General features: G+C 38.3%; 1 protein-coding gene and 2 long non-coding RNA genes across 3 annotated transcripts; 2 read left to right on the top strand and 1 right to left on the bottom strand.

Annotated features, from left to right (window-relative positions):
• The first annotated feature begins 5,996 nt into the window (after positions 1-5,996).
• LOC115952474 lies at positions 5,997-8,460 on the top strand. Its single transcript, XR_004083414.1, has 3 exons — positions 5,997-6,225; positions 7,127-7,193; positions 8,141-8,460. It is a non-coding gene; the product is annotated as an uncharacterized LOC115952474 (long non-coding RNA).
• A 2,712-nt stretch (positions 8,461-11,172) lies between these two features.
• On the top strand, positions 11,173-11,657 carry LOC115952475. Its single transcript, XR_004083415.1, has 3 exons — positions 11,173-11,397; positions 11,496-11,547; positions 11,646-11,657. It is a non-coding gene; the product is annotated as an uncharacterized LOC115952475 (long non-coding RNA).
• Positions 11,658-13,834: 2,177 nt separating this feature from the next.
• Positions 13,835-15,353, bottom strand: LOC115953421. The gene is made up of 3 exons (XM_031071060.1): positions 15,241-15,353; positions 14,939-15,012; positions 13,835-14,693 (listed from the first exon to the last, which is right to left on the bottom strand). Exons 1-3 carry the CDS (start codon positions 15,258-15,260, stop codon positions 13,993-13,995), a joined length of 795 nt encoding a protein of 264 aa, XP_030926920.1. The 5' UTR covers positions 15,261-15,353; the 3' UTR covers positions 13,835-13,992.
• Between the last annotated feature and the right edge of the window lie 2,924 nt (positions 15,354-18,277).

The following is an 18,277-nucleotide window of genomic DNA, read 5'->3' as shown; positions in this document are numbered from 1 at the left end:
AAAACAAACTGATAACGGTGGCGGCTGGTTCCCAACCCCGCCGACAACAATGAATCTTTTAGCGTGGAACTACCGGGGGCTTGGGAACCGCCGAGCAGTGGATGAGCTTGTAGAGTTAGTGCAAGCGAAAGGTCCCGCGATCGTGTTTCTGTCTGAGACATGGTTGGATAGAGAACATATGGAATGGGTTCGGTGTCGTTTAAAGGTTTGATGGGTGTTTTACAATTCCTAGTTGTGGTAGAGGAGGAGGCTTGGCTATGTTATGGAGGGATGAAGAGGTAGTATGGGTTGATAGTTTCTCAAATTACCACATTGACGGCATTGTGCATGGAGGCAAGGAGAATGCATGGCGCTTGACGGGATTCTATGGAGAACCTGATACATCTAGAAGAAATGAAGGATGGGTTATGTTACGTATGTTATGCTCGAAACTGAAACTACCGTGGTGTGTTTTCAGCGACTTTAACGAATTGTTGGAGGTGGGTGATAAGAGTGGAGGGGTGCCGCGGGCCCATAATCTCATGCAATCGTTTCGGGAGGTGCTTGACGAAGGTGGTTTTACTGATCTTGGATACACAGGATCAGATTTCACTTGGCATGGCAGACGGAGGGGAGAGTTGGTTTGGGAGCGGTTGGATAGGGGCGTTGCTAACTACGAGTGGCTTGACCGGTTTCCCACAAGCAGAGTTGAACATCTTCACTACTTCACGTCTGATCACAGACCTCTGTTACTCTCCCTTGACCCTAATGGGGAAAGCCATAGATGGAAGCGTAAACCATTTCGATTTGAAGCGATGTGGACAGTAGACCCGGGATGCAAAGACACGGTTTCTAGAGCATGGGCAACCCAAGTGGACGGTACTCCGATGCATGTAGCGGCTGGAAAACTAAAGTGGTGCAAGAAAAAGCTGAAAAAGTGGAGTCGGCACCACTTTGGTAATGTGAAAAAAAAGATAAAGGAGACAAAGGAATTACTGTGGCAAGCATAAGCAAATTCGGTGAGAGATGGGAACTATCAAGAAGTGGCAACATTGAAGACAGAGCTTAATATGTTATATGACAAAGAGGAACAGATATGGCATCAAAGGTCTAGACTCCAATGGATCAAAAGTGGAGATAAGAACACAAAGTTCTTCCACGGTACAGCCACCCAAAGAAAGCATAGAAATTTTATCAGAGGCCTTAGGGATAATGGTGGAGTTTGGTAGTCAAAGGAGGGAGTGTTTTCAAAGTTAATTGTTGACTATTATGCTGGCTTATTCACAACATCTAACCCACAGAATATAGAGAGCATTTTAGATGGTGTCCAGGAAGTGGTCATGTTGGAAATGAATGCAAAGCTTACTGCCCAGTACACAGGAGAAGAAGTAAAGGTTGCAATAAAGGAAATGGCGCCCTTAAAAGCCCGGGGACCAGATGGTATGCCTCCACTTTTTTACCAAACATATTGGTCTGATGTGGGTATGGACATTACTCAAGCTGTCTTATCTTGCCTTAATTCTGGATCTATTTTAAAGTCAATTAATCATACTTTTATTGCTTTGATCCCAAAAGTTAAAAATCTAGAAAGAGTGTCTGAATTTAGACCTATAAGTTTATGCAATGTGATTTACAAAATTATCAGTAAAGTTATTGCCAATAGGTTAAAACCTCTGCTGAATACTATCATTTCAGAAACACAAAGTGCTTTTATTGCCGACAGGTTGATTACTGATAATATCTTGATTGCTTTTGAATCATTGCATCATATGAATACCAGTTGTACGGGAAAAAAAGGTTTCATGACTCTAAAGCTTGACATGAGTAAGGCTTATGATAGGGTGGAATGAGTTTTCCTAGAGAAAATTCTGTTAATGATGGGATTTCATAGATCTTGGGTGTCACTGATTATGGAGTGCATCACTACTGTTTCCTATTCCATTTTGGTGAATGGGGAGCCACAAGGAATGATGCCACCAACTCGGGGAATTAGACAAGGGGACCCTTTGTCTCCTTATCTCTTTCTTTTTTGTGCAGAAGGTCTAAATTCCATACTCAGAAGGGCTGTTGGTACTGGGGATATTCATGGTTTCTCAATCTACAAAAGAGGTCCAAAGCTAACCCACCTCTTTTTTGCAGATGATTGCCTTTTATTTTGTAGGTCCACTTTGGAGGAATGTGAAAAAATAAAAGAACTCCTAGCCACCTATGAAGCAGCATCAGGCCAAGTGGTGAATAAGGAGAAGACTACTCTCTTCTTTAGCAAGAACACGGATGCAACTACCCAAGAATCAATTAAGGAGTCTCTTGGCCTACCGGCAATCCAGCATTATGAAAAGTATTTGAGACTTCCTTCTTTTGTGGGAAGGAACAAAAAGGATTGCATCACCCAAATTAAAGAACGCATTTGGTCTAAAATGCAAGGATGGAAAGAAAAGTTGCTCTCACAAGCCGGTAAGGAGATCATGATAAAGGCAGTTATCCAATCAATTCCGGCGTACTCAATGAGTGTCTTTAAGCTCCCAATAAGCCTATGCAAAGATATTGAGGCAATGATCCGGAAGTTTTGGTGGGGGCAAGGGGAGACAAAGAAGATCCATTGGGTGAAATGGAGCACTTTGTGTTCATCCAAATCAGTGAGGGGTATGGGCTTTCGTGATATCCAAAACTTCAATAAGGCTATGCTTGCTAAGCAGGTTTGGCGGTTGCATCATATAAGGGAGATTTTATTATACAAGGTCCTAAGTGCTAAATATTTTCCGGATGGTAGCATCTTGGAGGCCCCTATCTCTTCGAAAGGGTCTTATGCGTGGAGAAGTATTTTACAATCGAGAGACATGATTCAAAAAGGGGCTGTTTGGAGGGTTGGTGATGGGCGCTCCATTAATATTTGGGAGCATAAATGGCTCCCTGAACCTGGAAGAGGTAGAATAATATCGCCAAGGATGGATGCAAGCTTAGAGAAAGTGTCGGATTTGTTTTATCCTAATACTACAGAGTGGAATACTGAGTTGCTGGAGAACATGTTCTATCCGTGGGAAGTGGATGTAATTAGGAGAATATATGTAAGTCAGTGGAGCCAAGCGGACTGTCTTGTATGGCCAATGTCGCCTGAAGGTAGTTACTCGGTAAAAACAGCTTATCACATGCTTGCAAATGAAGTCATTAATTCATCTCCTTCTTCTGGTGGAGCGGTTGAGAATGTGTGGAAACGGATTTGGAAGATTAGAACTCCCCAAAGAATCAAACACTTTATCAGTTATCTGGCGCGCAGCCAAGGATTCTTTACCTGCAAAATAAAATTTGGCACGTCGGCAAATCCCTGTGGACAAGACTTGTTCACTTTGTGAAGAGCAGTAGGAGACGACACTCCATGTGCTATGGTTATGTGACCATGCGAAGGCTATTTGGAAATCCAGCTTTTGCTTTGCCAAACTGTATTAGAAGGCTTATTGATCTTTTTTGGATCTCCTTGAGGTAGTTTTGGAGCAAGGTTCAGTCTTCAACGTGGCTGTCTTCGCCACTACGACATGGAGTCTATGGCAATGACAGAATAGAATCCGTGTGCAACAACCTATATGGCCCCTACATGAGATTCACAAGAGAGCGAAGGACATGATGGTGGAATTCTTCGACGTCCATAAACAAGGCCCTAGCCCAGTCCCACGGGTTCCTCGGCTTGGCTGGTCACCACCACCAGTGGGTGTTTACAAAGCAAATTTCGATGCGGTGATATTTGAGTAGTGTAACTTCGCTGGGATAGGTGTGGTGGTTAGGGACTGTTCAGGTGCAATGATTGGAGCTTTAAGCCAAAGGATCCCAATGCCTCAGTCAGTTGAGCATGCTGAGGCTCTAGCAGCGAGCGGAGCAGTGACACTAGCAAGGGATTTATGCTTATCCCAAATGATTTTTGAAGGAGACTGCCTCCGAGTAGTTACAGCCATAAACTCGACAGGAGCATGCCACACTTTGTTCGGTCACATTATTGATGAGATTCGTTGTCTGAGCTCTTTTCTAGGAAGTTATTGTTTTGTACACACTTGTAGGGAGGGTAATAATTTAGCCCATGCCTTAGCTAAGAGAGCAGTTATAACTGAAGATATTGATGTTTGGGTAGAAGAGCTGCCCAATGATTTGGAAGATGTATTCCATTCTGAGCTAATTCAATAAAACTCACTTACCTTTTCCTCAAAAAAAAAAAATGATGTTCATAAATTAAATACAACCCACAAGTTTGAAACTAAAACATTCCATGATGTTCAGAAATTAAAATACAACTCACAAGTTTGAAACTAAAACAAAATAAAAGATAATCAATAAGTCAATCAACAAGACAATCAAAGACAACCATCATCATCTTCAAGATTAATAGCTTTACTTCGAACTTCACTTTCACTAGTAGTAACACTACTGCTAACATTCTCAATAACCATGGTCTCCAATACTGGCTCATCAAGTGTAAGGGCAGCATTCTCAAGAATTCCAGCTCCTCCATGTATGTCGCTTTCATTCCAAAAATCTCCTGCAATATCCCACATCTTTATTGTTGTATTTACGTACTCCTTATTACGCCTTGACATGAGTCGAAGATTAGAATGCACATATACTAAATCCTCAACACGTGCAGGAGCTATTTTGTTTCTTTTTAAAGAATGAATGAATTTATATGTGCTCCAATTCCTCTTAGCACATGAGGATGAACAAGGTTGTCCAAGAAGTTTGAGGGAAAGGGTTTGAAGAGTTGGAAATGAGGAGCCATGGTATTGCCACCAAACTAAAGGTTGTAAGACCCACCTATCTGTCAAGGCATCTGGTGAAGGAAATCTCCCTTCTTAAAATGCAGCAAACTCTACTTTCACCATCCTTAAGTCATTCTCATCTTCAAAGTATCGATCCAAACACTTGCTCCTTTCCATAGAAATTTTATGATCCCGATGTGGAGAGATGCGTTTTGGATTCTTCGAAAGCCATTCAATGGAGTAATACCTAGTTAAAGATTAAAAAACAAATATAAATAAAACGTGTGTTTTACTAGAAAAGGGAACTAAGGAAAATAGAAAATAGAAAATAAATGTACTTACTTAGGATTTAAGGAATGAGTCAAGTAATGTAGTGGTGTACAATTTTTAGTCCATCAATCAATGAGTATATCATATACCACACCCCAAAATGAGCTATATTTATCATCTTCCAAACCTTCGTGCCAATATATTGTTGCATTCACCTTCTCTATCATTGAATCCCACATTTCATACACAAGATGATGACAAGGCTTATCTACGTCGGCTACTCGTAGCATATCATAAATAGGTGCTATGAATTCAAGGATATAATCAACAGTATCTCACCAACAATCACTTAGAATCAAATCTTTCACCTTTTGAGCTTTTCCAACATCATCCTCCCTATAAGAAGCTCATTGGTCACTAATAGCCATGGTTTGAAGGCATCTTTTTATCAACGTCAACCATTTCAGCATTACAACAACTGAAGCAAATCTAGTATTAGCAACTTAAAGCAGTTTTAATGGACAAAATTCATTAAACATTGCCAACTTCATTGAATGGTTCATGATAAAAACACGTATGAAGGATGCATCATCAACAATACGTGTAATCCCACTACATTCCTCATATATAAATTCATTCTTTTTAGTGTTTTTTGCTGCACAGATATTCTTCAAAGCTAGATTGAGAGTGTGGACAACACAAGGTGTAACACTCCAACCTAATTTCATAATTAATTTTATGGGTTTATATGCATGTTATTATCTTAATTACTTTTAAGTGTATGAAGTTTTGATATTGTGATATTATAGAACATATATGTTTTTTTTTAATGTGATGGATATAACTTTATAAAGGTAAGGATATATATATATATATATATATATGTGCAAAGTGATGTTATTCTTTGTAGAAAAGTGAGTGTGAATGCAAAAAAGTTGAAAAAGTGAGTGGTGAGATTTTTTTTCCCTAAGCATCACACGTATTCCACCCAAAGTCCACGTCTCTTATCCCCTTTTGCTACCCCAAAAGTCTTCTCCCTTATCCTATTTTCTTAGTTGCATCAGATCAGAAAGTCCAGCCCCTTTTCTTCTTTCTCTATTCCTCTTTCTTTGTTCTTCTTTCTCTCTTCTTCCTTTGCTCTTGCACGGCAACCCTCCCTTCTCACCAAAACAATATATCCCTCTCTAGAGAAGAAATTAAAAGGTTAACACTAAAATTTCAGTTTCAAAGTTTATGGGTAAGTAATTAAAACTTCATTTGTTTATTTCTATTTCTTTATCCTCTATCCTAATTTTAGAGGCTGAACTATGATTTTGTTTTAGTGATTTGAAAGTTTGATGATATTGTGATCAATTGAATGCTTATTAACATATTTTAATATGTATAGTATGGGTATAAAAATACCCAAATGAAATTAAGGCCTATTGCTATTTGTTGATGATTTTGTAAGAATATGTACTGAAACTGTCTCTGTGACAGATTTGATATTTACAACAAGAAAAATATGTATTAAATCATATTTTGTGAATTAGGATTCTAGGAGTAGTTTTTATGAATTCTAAGACACACATGGTTGTTATGGAAGTGGTCTTACAACATTTGGATGAACATAAAAATAATGGTTTAATTTTTAAGTTGCAAGAAATTCTATCAAGACAGATTTGAGTATGTTGTATTACGTGATTTTTAGTAAATTATGGGTTTATTCTTTGATTCTGAAATTTTTATGGTATATACTAGACATACAGGGGAGTAGTTATGTAAAATTTCATGACAATTGGATGTGTGTGGATAGTTCATTTGTATTTTACAAATGGAACATACGCTGTTGAAATGAGCAGTGAACAACATATGCTACACCTGACTTTGTGGATTTAATTTTCAAGTTAGGGTGTATGTTTTGAGCTATAATTTAATATGCTCATCATTTGGTATGTTAGGATCATATATAAATTTTATACCTTTATTTCTCTATGGTTTGGGTGCAAAATGTGTTTGATGATTGTATTATGTGCTTTAGGGAACTTTATGTGATGGGAATTAAGATTTTCTTGAGTTTGAGAGTTAGGTTGTGATTGAGGTATAAGTTTATATATTAGGAAGAGTTTTTCCGTAATAAGTTTTGGTTTTTCATTTAGGTGGAGAGAACGAGAAGACAGGCACTTGAGCTCCTCTTGTACAATCTCTCACGCCTTCTCTTTTCAGGTAAGAGATTTGTGACATGTGCTTTTGATAAGTATAAAAATTGTTTAGAAAAATATTATGCATTAAAGTTTTTAATTATAGATATTACATATATGCATGATTTAAGTAAAATATGTGTTTGTGAGTTGTTCAATCTTATATACATAATAATTTTAGCATATTGATGCTATTATTTATATCACAAACATAATATTTAAGAATGAAGTGGATATGCTACTGTTGTGAAACATTTATGTAAAAGCAAAGTTATCAGAAAAATATAGTTTTTGTGTTATTCCATTGTTATGTTCTGAACTCAACCAATAGGGGTTATAGTACTGGCATTTCCATGGAAATTTTGATTGGCCATTAAAAGTGGGACTGGCTCTGCTGTACCCACCTTTATTGGTAACAACCAACTTGTGGAGGATGTCAACCTCCCCCCATGGTTGAAAATATGTATTATGATATGATTCCGGAATTACCTAGCATTGTAGGGAATGTTGGATGCCTGACACTGTAGGGAATGTCGGATGCTTGGCACTCTGTGCTGGAAGCCTCTCAAAATTGTGACAGACTTACAAATGGATTAACTAATATGTATTATAAATGAGCTATTAAGCTATTTGGAAATTATAAGAAAAGTATGATGATAAGAAATGTATATTGAATGTGTTATAAGTCTGATGAGAAGTTATGATAAAGTATTTGATAGTCTGTTCAAAGATAAGATTACTGAATTATATTTAAGTTCCTTATTATGTCCTTTTATTTATTATATGAAAGGAAAATAAAGTATTCTCATCTAAAAACTCTTAAGTTATTTTATGAACAATATGAACAGTATGAAGGCTATTTTATCAAATCTGGCATATCCATAAAATATTTGATTTACATGTATTCTTATTAAAAGCCCATGGAGTTTTAAAACCTTACTGGGCTTTGCAGCTCACTCTATTATATTTCAGTGCACAGATTCTTCCTGGAAGCAGCGAGAGTATTAGAGGTGGCAAGGATTCTGTGTTTTCTCGTTTGTTAGGATGTAGAGTTTTGTTGTATAGCAGTTAGCTCTTTTATTGTATAGGAGGAATCAAGATGTATTTGATCATTTGAGCACAGGTGTAATTCAGTACCTTAGTTTGTTTTGAACCCCAGTTGTATGTCTTTGGGGTTAGGTTTGTAATAAGAGTTTTACTAAATGTTTAGCTATGTAATATTTACACGGATACCTTATGTTTCAGCCAGGTGATAAGTTTCCAAGTTCAAAGGAAAGGAAATTTCAAGTTTCCATCATATTTGTATATTTTGGCTTTTATGCAAGAAAATAAGCAGGAATTCAAGAAACAATTCTTGATATGTACCTTCAGTTTAGGTTGGTTGGTTTTAATATTGAGGTAAACTTGATATTAACATGCCGATCATGCTCTAAACTCTGAAGTATAGGTTTGGGTCGTGACACAAGGTGTCCAAAATATTTTAGGATACTCACCTTCAATAAGAGCTCTAGCAGGCTTCATCACACTAGCATTATCAGTGATAATTTAGACAATTTTTTCATGTCCAATCTCTTTTATAGCATCCTTCAACACCCCAGCAATATAATGTTTGTCTTTGAACTCACTTGACCCATCAATTGCCTTTATAAACACTGGACCCCCATCTAATACAACCATAATATTAATAAGAGGCCTCCTTTGTGGATCTGACTATCCATTAGAAACTATACTTACACCATTTTCAAGCCAAAAGTCCATAATTGGGTTCAAAAGTCTTTCAACATGAGCTCTTTCTTTTTGCAAAAGTGTTGTTCTCAAGGTATTGTATCTAGGAGGAATATAATCCTGAATGCTATGGGTAGCAGCATATGAATAGGAACTATGATAATATGGGTTCCTTGCAAAGTTAAACGGAAGCCCACCGGTATAAAACATCCTAGTAATTCTACTATCCAATTCATGTCTAGCATTATTTTGGAATGCTCTCTCCAAAGGAGAATTCATAGTCACCTTCCTCCTCTTACCATCAACCGGATTTGTACTATCACTCATTTCCTGTCTTCGAAATGAAGGAATAGGTATAGGCCCATGGTTGGGGTGGGGTAAGGGAATTTGACTTCTCTGTTCTCTCTCTAACTTATCATTCTCAATCTGATCATGCATTCACTGCATTTCCAACCTATGGCTCGATGTCACCTTAGGGCATGGTTGAATACCTTTATTAGTAATTTTCAATAAATGAGCCTTAACCGTAGAATAGGATCCCAAAAAAACTCTGATATCGCTCCGAATCAGTAAGGTGGATGGCCTGGCTTCGGTGGGCTATCGAAACGGTTGATGGCCTGCAAGGAAGGAAACGCAATCAAAGAGGAGACCGGAGAAGACCGGTCGAACCCCCTCCGATGGAGAAGTTAGTTTTGTAGAGAAGGAAGTTCCAAGTATTTTGGAAAATTGTCTGAGTGAGAATTGTCGGGTTCAGACCGGTCCCTTATATAGGGAGCCTGGGACGGTTACTTGTCCAATAACCGTTCCAGGATTTGTGGAAACCAACAACTCCGGAGTTAACTACCTCAACGGATATAAAATTGTAACCGCTAATGGAAGTTAACTTATTCGAAGGGTTTGTTGAAAGTCTAAGTGTTGAGCTTCCGTCTGTCTAGCATAGGACGGTTTGGTTCGTCCAAAGATATCTATCGATTGTCCATGGACGAACCCAATGGACGATCATGCCTCATGGAGGACAGTTTATGGAGTGGTGCTATTATTCATGGACGCTTCTTCCTCTTCTGGATAAACTCTGGGATCAATCCTGCGTTGTAGGCTCTGGACGAGCCAGTTGGACGAGCTGGAGATGGGAATTATTTTCCGCTTCTCTATCAAACTCCATTACAATAGTTGCACTTAAATTGTGTGTTTCCACTTGATCTAACAATAGAATCAGGTGGTTTTTATACTTTAGTCACATACTGCCAAAGAGGAGCTTCATCATTTAGCACTTCTACATTAGATGAAGGTGAAGTTTCTATGCTAGTAACTTCATCCATTACAAATTCAGTAGATTCAATTTAACCTACAAATAATAGCTATTGACTAAATAAAAAATCAAATCCAAGTCACAACATTATAGCTTATATAAAAAATTTAAAAAAATCAGATCACAAATTCACAATGAGTAATAGTCAGAGCATGTGAGAGTATAATGAGCTTGAGATTGAAAGCTTTAATTAGTTTGATACCTGAGTTGAAAGTGGGTCGATGAGGTGAGGTGTGCTTGAGACTTGAGACTTGAGGTGAGCTTGAGACCGAGAGTCATGCAAAGAATAGGAGAGTGCGAATGTGTCTTAGGGAGTGACTGAGTGTGTCTGTGAGAGAGGGGAGACGGAGAGCAGAGAGTCGAGAGGGGACTAGGGAGCACAGAGAGTGAGAGAGAGCTAAAGATTGAAGAATGGTGTGTGTTTGAGAACTGAGATAGTTTAGGGTTTTGTTATTAAGTTCAAACGGTGCGTTTTGCACCTTTTTTTTTTTTTTTTTTTGAATTTCGACTTGAATTGGCTGGTTCAGCGTTGGTATGGCCTGAATCGGTGTGTTTCGGCGGTTTCGCCTGATACGGATTGAGTTGGTGCGAATCAGTGTTGAGTCAATGTGAGTTGGGAAATGAAAAAAAAAAAAAAAAAAAAAAACTGGACATGGCATTGACGCGCGACCAGCGGCATTACTCGTGCGTTGTCGCATCGGGCTGCGTCAGACGCGGGTGCGGCACCCATTTTGCCACATTCGTGCATCCCAAAGCTCAATTGGTTGACACCTATAAGGTGTCAACCAATTGAGCTTGAGACTAAGAGGTGTCAATGAAGACTAAGGGTTCAAATCCCCCCCAGCCCCAACTATCGAATTATCAAAAAAAAAAAAAAAAAATCTCTGTTTTCTTATGATGAAAACATGAATCAAGTCACTAGCAAAGCTGCCAACACTCTAAGCCTGATCTCTTTTGCAGCAAGCAATGGAAGAGGATGATCACAAAAGCGACATTTGTGGGTTCTGCTTTTACAAGAAAACCCTCGTAGTATGAGCGCTTTATCCGTCCTTCAGGGTTGCGGTTCACCAAAGTTCATGTGACACACCCTGAACTCAAATGCACTTTCAATCTTGACATTATCGGAGTAAAGAAAAATCCTAATGGTCAGATGTATACCTCTCTTGGTGTGATGACAAAGGGAACCATCATTGAGGTATTGTTTTCCTGTAAATGTTAATTTCTTTAGTCCATTGAAAAATAGTCAACATAGTAGGCTTACATGGTTGTTTCCCCTATTACTGTGAATTTCAGGTGAATGTCAATGAGTTGGGTCTGGTTACACCTGCTGGGAAAGTTGTATGGGGTAAGACTATCCTCTAGATTTTATACCTTGGCATTGTTAGCCACACCTTTTTTCAACTCCCATCAGTGCATGTCTCATTAGTTTTGTGGTTTACTCAGGAAAATATGCTCATGTGACAAATAACCCAGAGAATGATGGTTGTATAAACGTTGTTTTGCTTGTCTTAAGAGGTTTACTGACAACGGTAGAAATCTGGGTGAGAACATCAATGATGATTGAAGCAGGGTTCTAAGCCCAAAATAGGAGTCTTGAAAAGTCTTATGTGTAACCCACTTTTGTTATAGAGCCCCTTTGTTTTTGGCTCTTTTTTTGGCGAGTTAGCATCTTTGGTAAAATAACAGTTGTATCAAGGGATAGATTATCTGATCTTGTCAAGCTTATGTTTCATAATTGTTTATTAATTACTATTAACCGGATTTCTTGAATAACAACATTTAAGCCTTAAAGAGCAGCATTTACGACCTTGCACTCCAATGGTACCAATAATTAATGCTATGCATTTTGTATATGCATTCTCCTTTTCACACTCACAGTGTGAACCCTATCATTGTCTGATTTACACTCAGTGAAAAGGAGATGCTTATATTGAATGCATGATATACTTTTTCTAATCCAACATGATTAAGAAAATCCCGACTTATAATTGGTGGGAAAAACATGGATTTATGGTTCAGTTGAACAAACTAAATGCCTACAGCATGGTCGTACATAAGTTTGTCCTCGAGAAATGACATATTATTTTCTATTTTCTATTTTCTAGATTTGAAATTATTGGGTGTTGTGGAGTAAGTTTGTCCCCTGAGATAGAGGTAGAGATAAGAAGAGCATGCAAGAAGATAGACTTTTGTAAACAGTAAATGGACAACTCATATTATACGCCTACAGTTAGTTGTTGGAAAAAATATATCTTTATTCTTTTACTTTATGGAGCGAAAAATCACGCATCTTTCTCTTGAGTAGTCTCTATAAGTAATCACTATCCATCTATATTCTTTCTTCTTAGTGTTCCCATGACACAATTATGAAACTATTCATCCAAGAAATGAATTGTACTTGTTGTCTTCTTTGAGTTATTCCTATTTCTTTGTAATTTGTTTTTATGAATTGTGCATCTCTTAAATAGACTCTTTTGGTGTGTTATCACCTGTTTGGTACAAATTTATTTTAGTTTTTTGAAAATGAGGATGTTTGAAAATGCCGTATTTAGGGGGGAAAGGGAAAGAAAGTGAAATTTTAAATATCTGTAATTTGAAAAAGTGTAACTTAAGAAAGTGTTAACAAATAGGCATATCGAAAATATTCACAAAGGCCATCCACACTTTTGACGCAAAAGAAATAACTCGAGTTCTGCAAAATATAGTGGTTGAGGCCTTCAAATTATGACACTAGTTGGCAAGCACCACATGAAAGAGGAACAACACTAAGGATTTCAATTGAGCAAGGTGTCAGACATATTGAAGTTTGTTGAATCGGAGCTTACAATAGTTTAATGATCTACATTTTAGACTTTTGATAAATTGATGGGATCGATTGGAGAACCTAGGAAGGTTAAATCAGTGAGAAATCTTTGGAATGAACTGTAATGCAGTTTTCGAAAAGAATATACCTCTTTTTTTTTCGCTTATAAAGGATATTTTAAAGGTTTCTCTTGATAGGAGACGTGATCTAGTCCGCCAAACACAATCATTTCCACACTCAATTTTACAGTTTGCTAACTTATAAGATTGTGAGTGGGCAACGTAGAGTGGTGAGTTGCACAAGGTAAAAAATGTCTACACTCCTAATTGCACAAGCCAACAAGTTGAGATATTAAGTGTGCTATTGGTTGTCTCTAAAATTCTTCATTCTGATCCGTTTCTTTATAAAGTGTGGGGTTTCTTGCAACACACCATCCTTTTAGGTAAATTGAGGGTACAAGTTTTTAAGGTGCTCATCCAACCCTATACAGTGACAGTCTTGTTGCATTTAAAGTAAAATCGGTGACAATGATCAGGATAATAAATGTTGACATGATAGATCCAATGATTTTTCTCAGTCGCTTGCACCGAGCACTCCCATTGAGGTAACAATGGAAGTTAAGAATTGTTCCCTCAATTCTGTCTAAAGCACGTTGAAGTGGAGTAGCCACAGCTGCGGTTTTGGCCCAGGGGATTGTTCCATCATCTATGGGTCCGTTAGGATTAGCTTTGAGATTCCCCCTTTTTTCCCTCCAAGGACCATCACAATTCAACTCTCCAATTGTTATACTTAATTATTTATCGACAGCACAGTTTAGTTCACAAACCAATTTAGTTTTCAAAGTACTGTAGAATAACAGTGGATGACAATTCAAACTAGTTAAACAAATGGGAAAACGGTTTACATTCAAACCAGAAGAGACAAGTGAAACAAATGCCTTGTTTCACAATCAAACACAATCCGTAAATAAACAAAGATTACATTACATCATTGAGTAAGAAGCAAGGGAGATCCACGGGCAGGAGTAGCTGAAATTTGGGGTTCAACTACCTGAAGTAAGCCTGTCGCAAGCCTCCTCGTCAGATCCTCTGCAGACATCTTCACAACATCCTTTCTCATGCCAATGTCAGCAACATATCTACTAGCACAGTAGACTGCAACAGTGATAGCAGCCATTCCATACACATTGGTGGTAACAAGAAGCAATGGTGTAGATAAAGCAGCCGCGAGAGGCCCCCCTATAATAGAAACAGCTTGGCCACTCTGACCAATTGTTCCTTGTTCCACCACAAGAAGCCCGGTTTTGCAGTAGATAGCAAAGTCCTCACAGTTGTTCTTAAACACATTATAGCAGCCAAAGCCATTTTCAAGCAGGTACTTTACTCGATGGACCACGGCATCATCTGGGTCTGAGCCGGCAAGAGTGCATGTTCCACCACGTGCTTTAGCAAGAAAGAGAGCAGGGGTGACAGAATACTCAAAACGGTACAGAACACCACCAGAAAGGAAGCAGTTCAGGCATGAGGACACGACCCCACTCCCTTCTTCTGGTGGAGTGCAAGTGGAGCAGGGCTGACGAGATCGGGCTGGTCCTGAGCTAGTCAAGAGGACATCCAGCACAGTCCCAGTTCCTACTTCTTGGCCACGTCTAGTAAAATGAATGACTTTGTCATCTCCAACATAGATACCTGTTTTTTTGTTAAGATGGAGAATAAATATATTGTCAAGATAAACAAAAAAAAAAACACAATACCAATAATGGATGAATATTGTTTCTTTTTGTAGTTATACCCATTTAACAATTTACAAATCTTCATAGAGCAATTAAACAAATCATTCAGTGACATCCAAAGCTTATAAGCATGAAATTCTATCATATTAATAAAAAAAATTCGAAAATTAAAATAAAAAAGAAGAAGAAGAAGATAATAACCATGATGAGCATAAATATAAACAGCTCTCCACGAGTATATGTGATCCCCTGGTTTCAGGCTCTCCCTTTGCACTCTGTAAATTTCAACAAATTGTATAAATTACGATGATGCCCCCTTGATCCCGTTTGGTTGCCGAGAAAACCCAGCGGAAAACTCAAGCAACAGTGAATTTGAAATCTTTTTACAGCATCAAGGAAACCCCAAATTTTGTTTTCCCCAAGAGTTCTCGGTAAACAAACGGGTTTTCATATACGCGTAAATCCGAGAAAAAGAAAAAAAAATGGAATTTCAAAAAAAATACCTGTTGGAAAGCAGCCCCATCTCTCTCTCTGACTCTGTGAAATTTTGTTTTCCCTCGGAATTGGATTCTTTAAGAAACCGCTTTTCCCGTGTGTGACGACTGACGAGTTTCGAAGTCGGCGTTTATTTTTTTTTAATGGAATGACGATTGTGCTCTTATAGGAGTTACACGTGGCAGTATTTGTTGAAGTGACCGTTTCATCGTGTTTTTTGCGCGTCGATAAATGTGGGCTTGTTGTTTCTGGGCCTATATGTGTCCAGCCCAATTGGACTTTAACAGTAATCTTCTGTGTGGTTTGCATATTAAAAAAAAAAAAAATCAGAGTTTTGCATGAAAAATATTGTGTAAAGATACATTTTTATAGACTAAATTATGTTAGTTTGTAAATAGGTTCATATCATATCAAATTATTATTTATAGTTTGTTGATAATTTATACGATTTATTCCTAATCAAAATTCATAAATTTGTGTTGTGAAGACTAAAAAATTTTAGTAATGATTTTACTATATAGGGGAAAAGAATAAATTAATCAAGTATTTCGTAAATAAGCTTGAACTTGTTTGATAAGAAAATGAACCAAGTTTGAACGTGTAATCTCGTTCGATGATGAGCTTTAGTTTGACTTGTGTTCAACATAAAATTAAATGAATAAATCTGGACTTTTAATACTTGAAGAGAGAGCAAAAATAAAGACAAAATATACAAATGAGTCCTAAATTTAAAATTGAGTTATCAATGATGGAGATTTTAAAAGAAGAGGGTGTTTTCTATTTCATTATATAATTATATAGTCTATGAACCCAAAAAGAATTTAATGAGGACATGATAGATATTACAATTGAATTAAAGAACCAACAACAGAGAGCGAGTGAGAATCTTTTATGTTAAGATTTCAACTTTTCTCGGTGCAAGTGTTTGTGGATTTTGGATCTTAGTAAAGGATTCACTATTAGTTTGTAGTGCCACCAACGAAACCTAACCCAATACATTGAATTTTCCATGAGGCATCTACAGTATACTAGAGACCAACATTACTTCTAATTCAAAATATGAACCACCATCTCTACCAAAGTGCTTATAAGTTTCAACTTTCAAGCATTTGATGATAATAAGATACTGATTTGTGGATTCTTAAGCGTGCGTTTGACTAGCTTATTTGTTAAAAAATTGAAATAAAAGGTGAGTTTAAGTAAATGAAGCAAACAACTTGACTTATATGAAAATTATATTCAAGTCATTATTGAATCCTAGAGGGGTGAGGTTTTCTCAAAAAAAGAAAAAAGAAAAAAAGTAAGGTGGGCTTTGTCAGAATTGGATCCAAAATTTCTAATCTTTTTATAAGTAGCTAATCGATTTTGCTAGGATGTGATAGGTATGATAGTCTCTCTCTCTTAGAATAATGCCATGTTGGTGTGGGTGTGTATTTCAAACACTTTTATTATTCTTTATTTTCTAGATTGGAAGTTGGGCAATAAAGGATAAAATAGTCGTTGGGCAATCATGAGAAAAATACCCGTTGGATAGTAATGGTTAATTTCGCTGTTGGACTTTTATGAGTTTTTAGTAACCAATAGCTATAGGCTATTATTGTCTTGAACATAGTTGTCAGTATCGTACGATATGCGATACGTATCATATGTAAAAAGTATTGCATCGTACCAGCGTATCGTAAGTGCTCATGAATTGTTCGATATAGTGTGTGTATTTTATGAATTGATGGGAATGACGATGCTGCATCCCTAGACGAAGATAACGCTAGTGACGGAGGAAGCATCCTTGACGAAGTCATCAGGAACAACGAAGAAAGCTATCGTCACTGACGAAGACAGGGAGTCACTCAATGCAGTCAATCAATGACCTGAGCGGTTACGAAATCAACTCAGCAGACCGTTGGGAACCTCTTAAAAGTCTCATTATTGGACCAGGGGCGTTACTTGAGAAAGTATTAACCATCCCAACGGCTAGCCCCCAAGGTTGCAGGTATAAAGCTCCCACACAGTCAGTAGGAAGGTACGAAAGATCAGAACACAGATCCACATCTTGATTTTCTACTATTTTTATCATTCTAACTTTGGCATCGGAGACGTTGTGGCAGGCATCACACCGGTGACCATCGTTGAGCATATTCTCTCGCACCACGAAGGATTCCATCCACTCACCGTTACTGACGATCCTGTGCATCATCAGTTTGGCGCCGTCTGTGGGAAGCGAGTTTTCAGATTCACATTCGAAAACATAGTTTCCATCATTTCTCCATATCCAGATGGAATCCAACCCAGATTCAGCAACCTTGGCCCAGCAAGTTCAAGCCCTTGCAGCCACCATTGAGGAACTCACTAGACAGAACCAGGAAATGAAGCTGCGGCTCCAACAGGTTCAACAAGCTCAACAGGAAGAAAACCGGTCCAAGGGTAACACGGAGGGAGAGGGGGATAGCCAACAGAGGGAAACCCCCCGGAGACCAACTACTCCGGACGAACAGAACTCAGATCTTCTTCGGGAAATGAGGAAGGAGATGGACGAACTAAGGAGCGCTATCAAAGAAAAGACAGACCGGAGCGTAGACAAAATGATAAGGGCTACAGATTCGCCCTTCACTGCAGCGGTACTTGATTGCCCTGTGCCGTCAAAGTTTCGCCTGCCTCAATTAGAGCCCTTCGACGGACTCAAGGACCCTCAGGATCATCTTAATACCTTTAAGACGACTCTGGGTCTCCAGCAGCCACCTGACGAGATATTGTGTCGTTCCTTCCCTACGACTCTCAAAGGAGCTGCAAGAGAGTGGTTTACTAAGTTGCCAAACTCGTCCATAGACAACTTCGATCAGCTGAGTAGTGCTTTCTTGCGCCACTTCATAGGGGGACAACGCCCAAGGAGACTAGTATATTACTTACTCACCATAAGACAGGGAGAGAAGGAGACTCTGAGGTCATATGTCAAGCGATTCACCCGGGAAACCCTGGAAGTGGACGAAGCTGATGACAAGGTGCAGCTGACGACCTTCAAAGCAGGGTTGAGATCCAGAGACCTTGTGG

This window comes from Quercus lobata, chromosome 7 (genome assembly GCF_001633185.2).
Source record: "Quercus lobata isolate SW786 chromosome 7, ValleyOak3.0 Primary Assembly, whole genome shotgun sequence".
Taxonomy (NCBI): domain Eukaryota; kingdom Viridiplantae; phylum Streptophyta; class Magnoliopsida; order Fagales; family Fagaceae; genus Quercus; species Quercus lobata.
Note: the sequence above shows the minus strand (reverse complement) of the source record. Positions and strands in the feature narration are given on the sequence as shown.

What these genes read in the sequence shown, in the direction of transcription:
- LOC115953421 (XM_031071060.1), bottom strand. Translation starts at nt 15,260, where the DNA reads ATGGGGCTGCTTTCCAACAG. An exon ending in ATGGGGCTGCTTTCCAACAG is followed by an intron (nt 15,013 to 15,240) that starts GTATTTTTTTTG and finishes TGAAATTTACAG; the next exon opens with AGTGCAAAGGGAGAGCCTGA. An exon ending in TTATATTTATGCTCATCATG is followed by an intron (nt 14,694 to 14,938) that starts GTTATTATCTTC and finishes ACAAAAAAACAG; the next exon opens with GTATCTATGTTGGAGATGAC.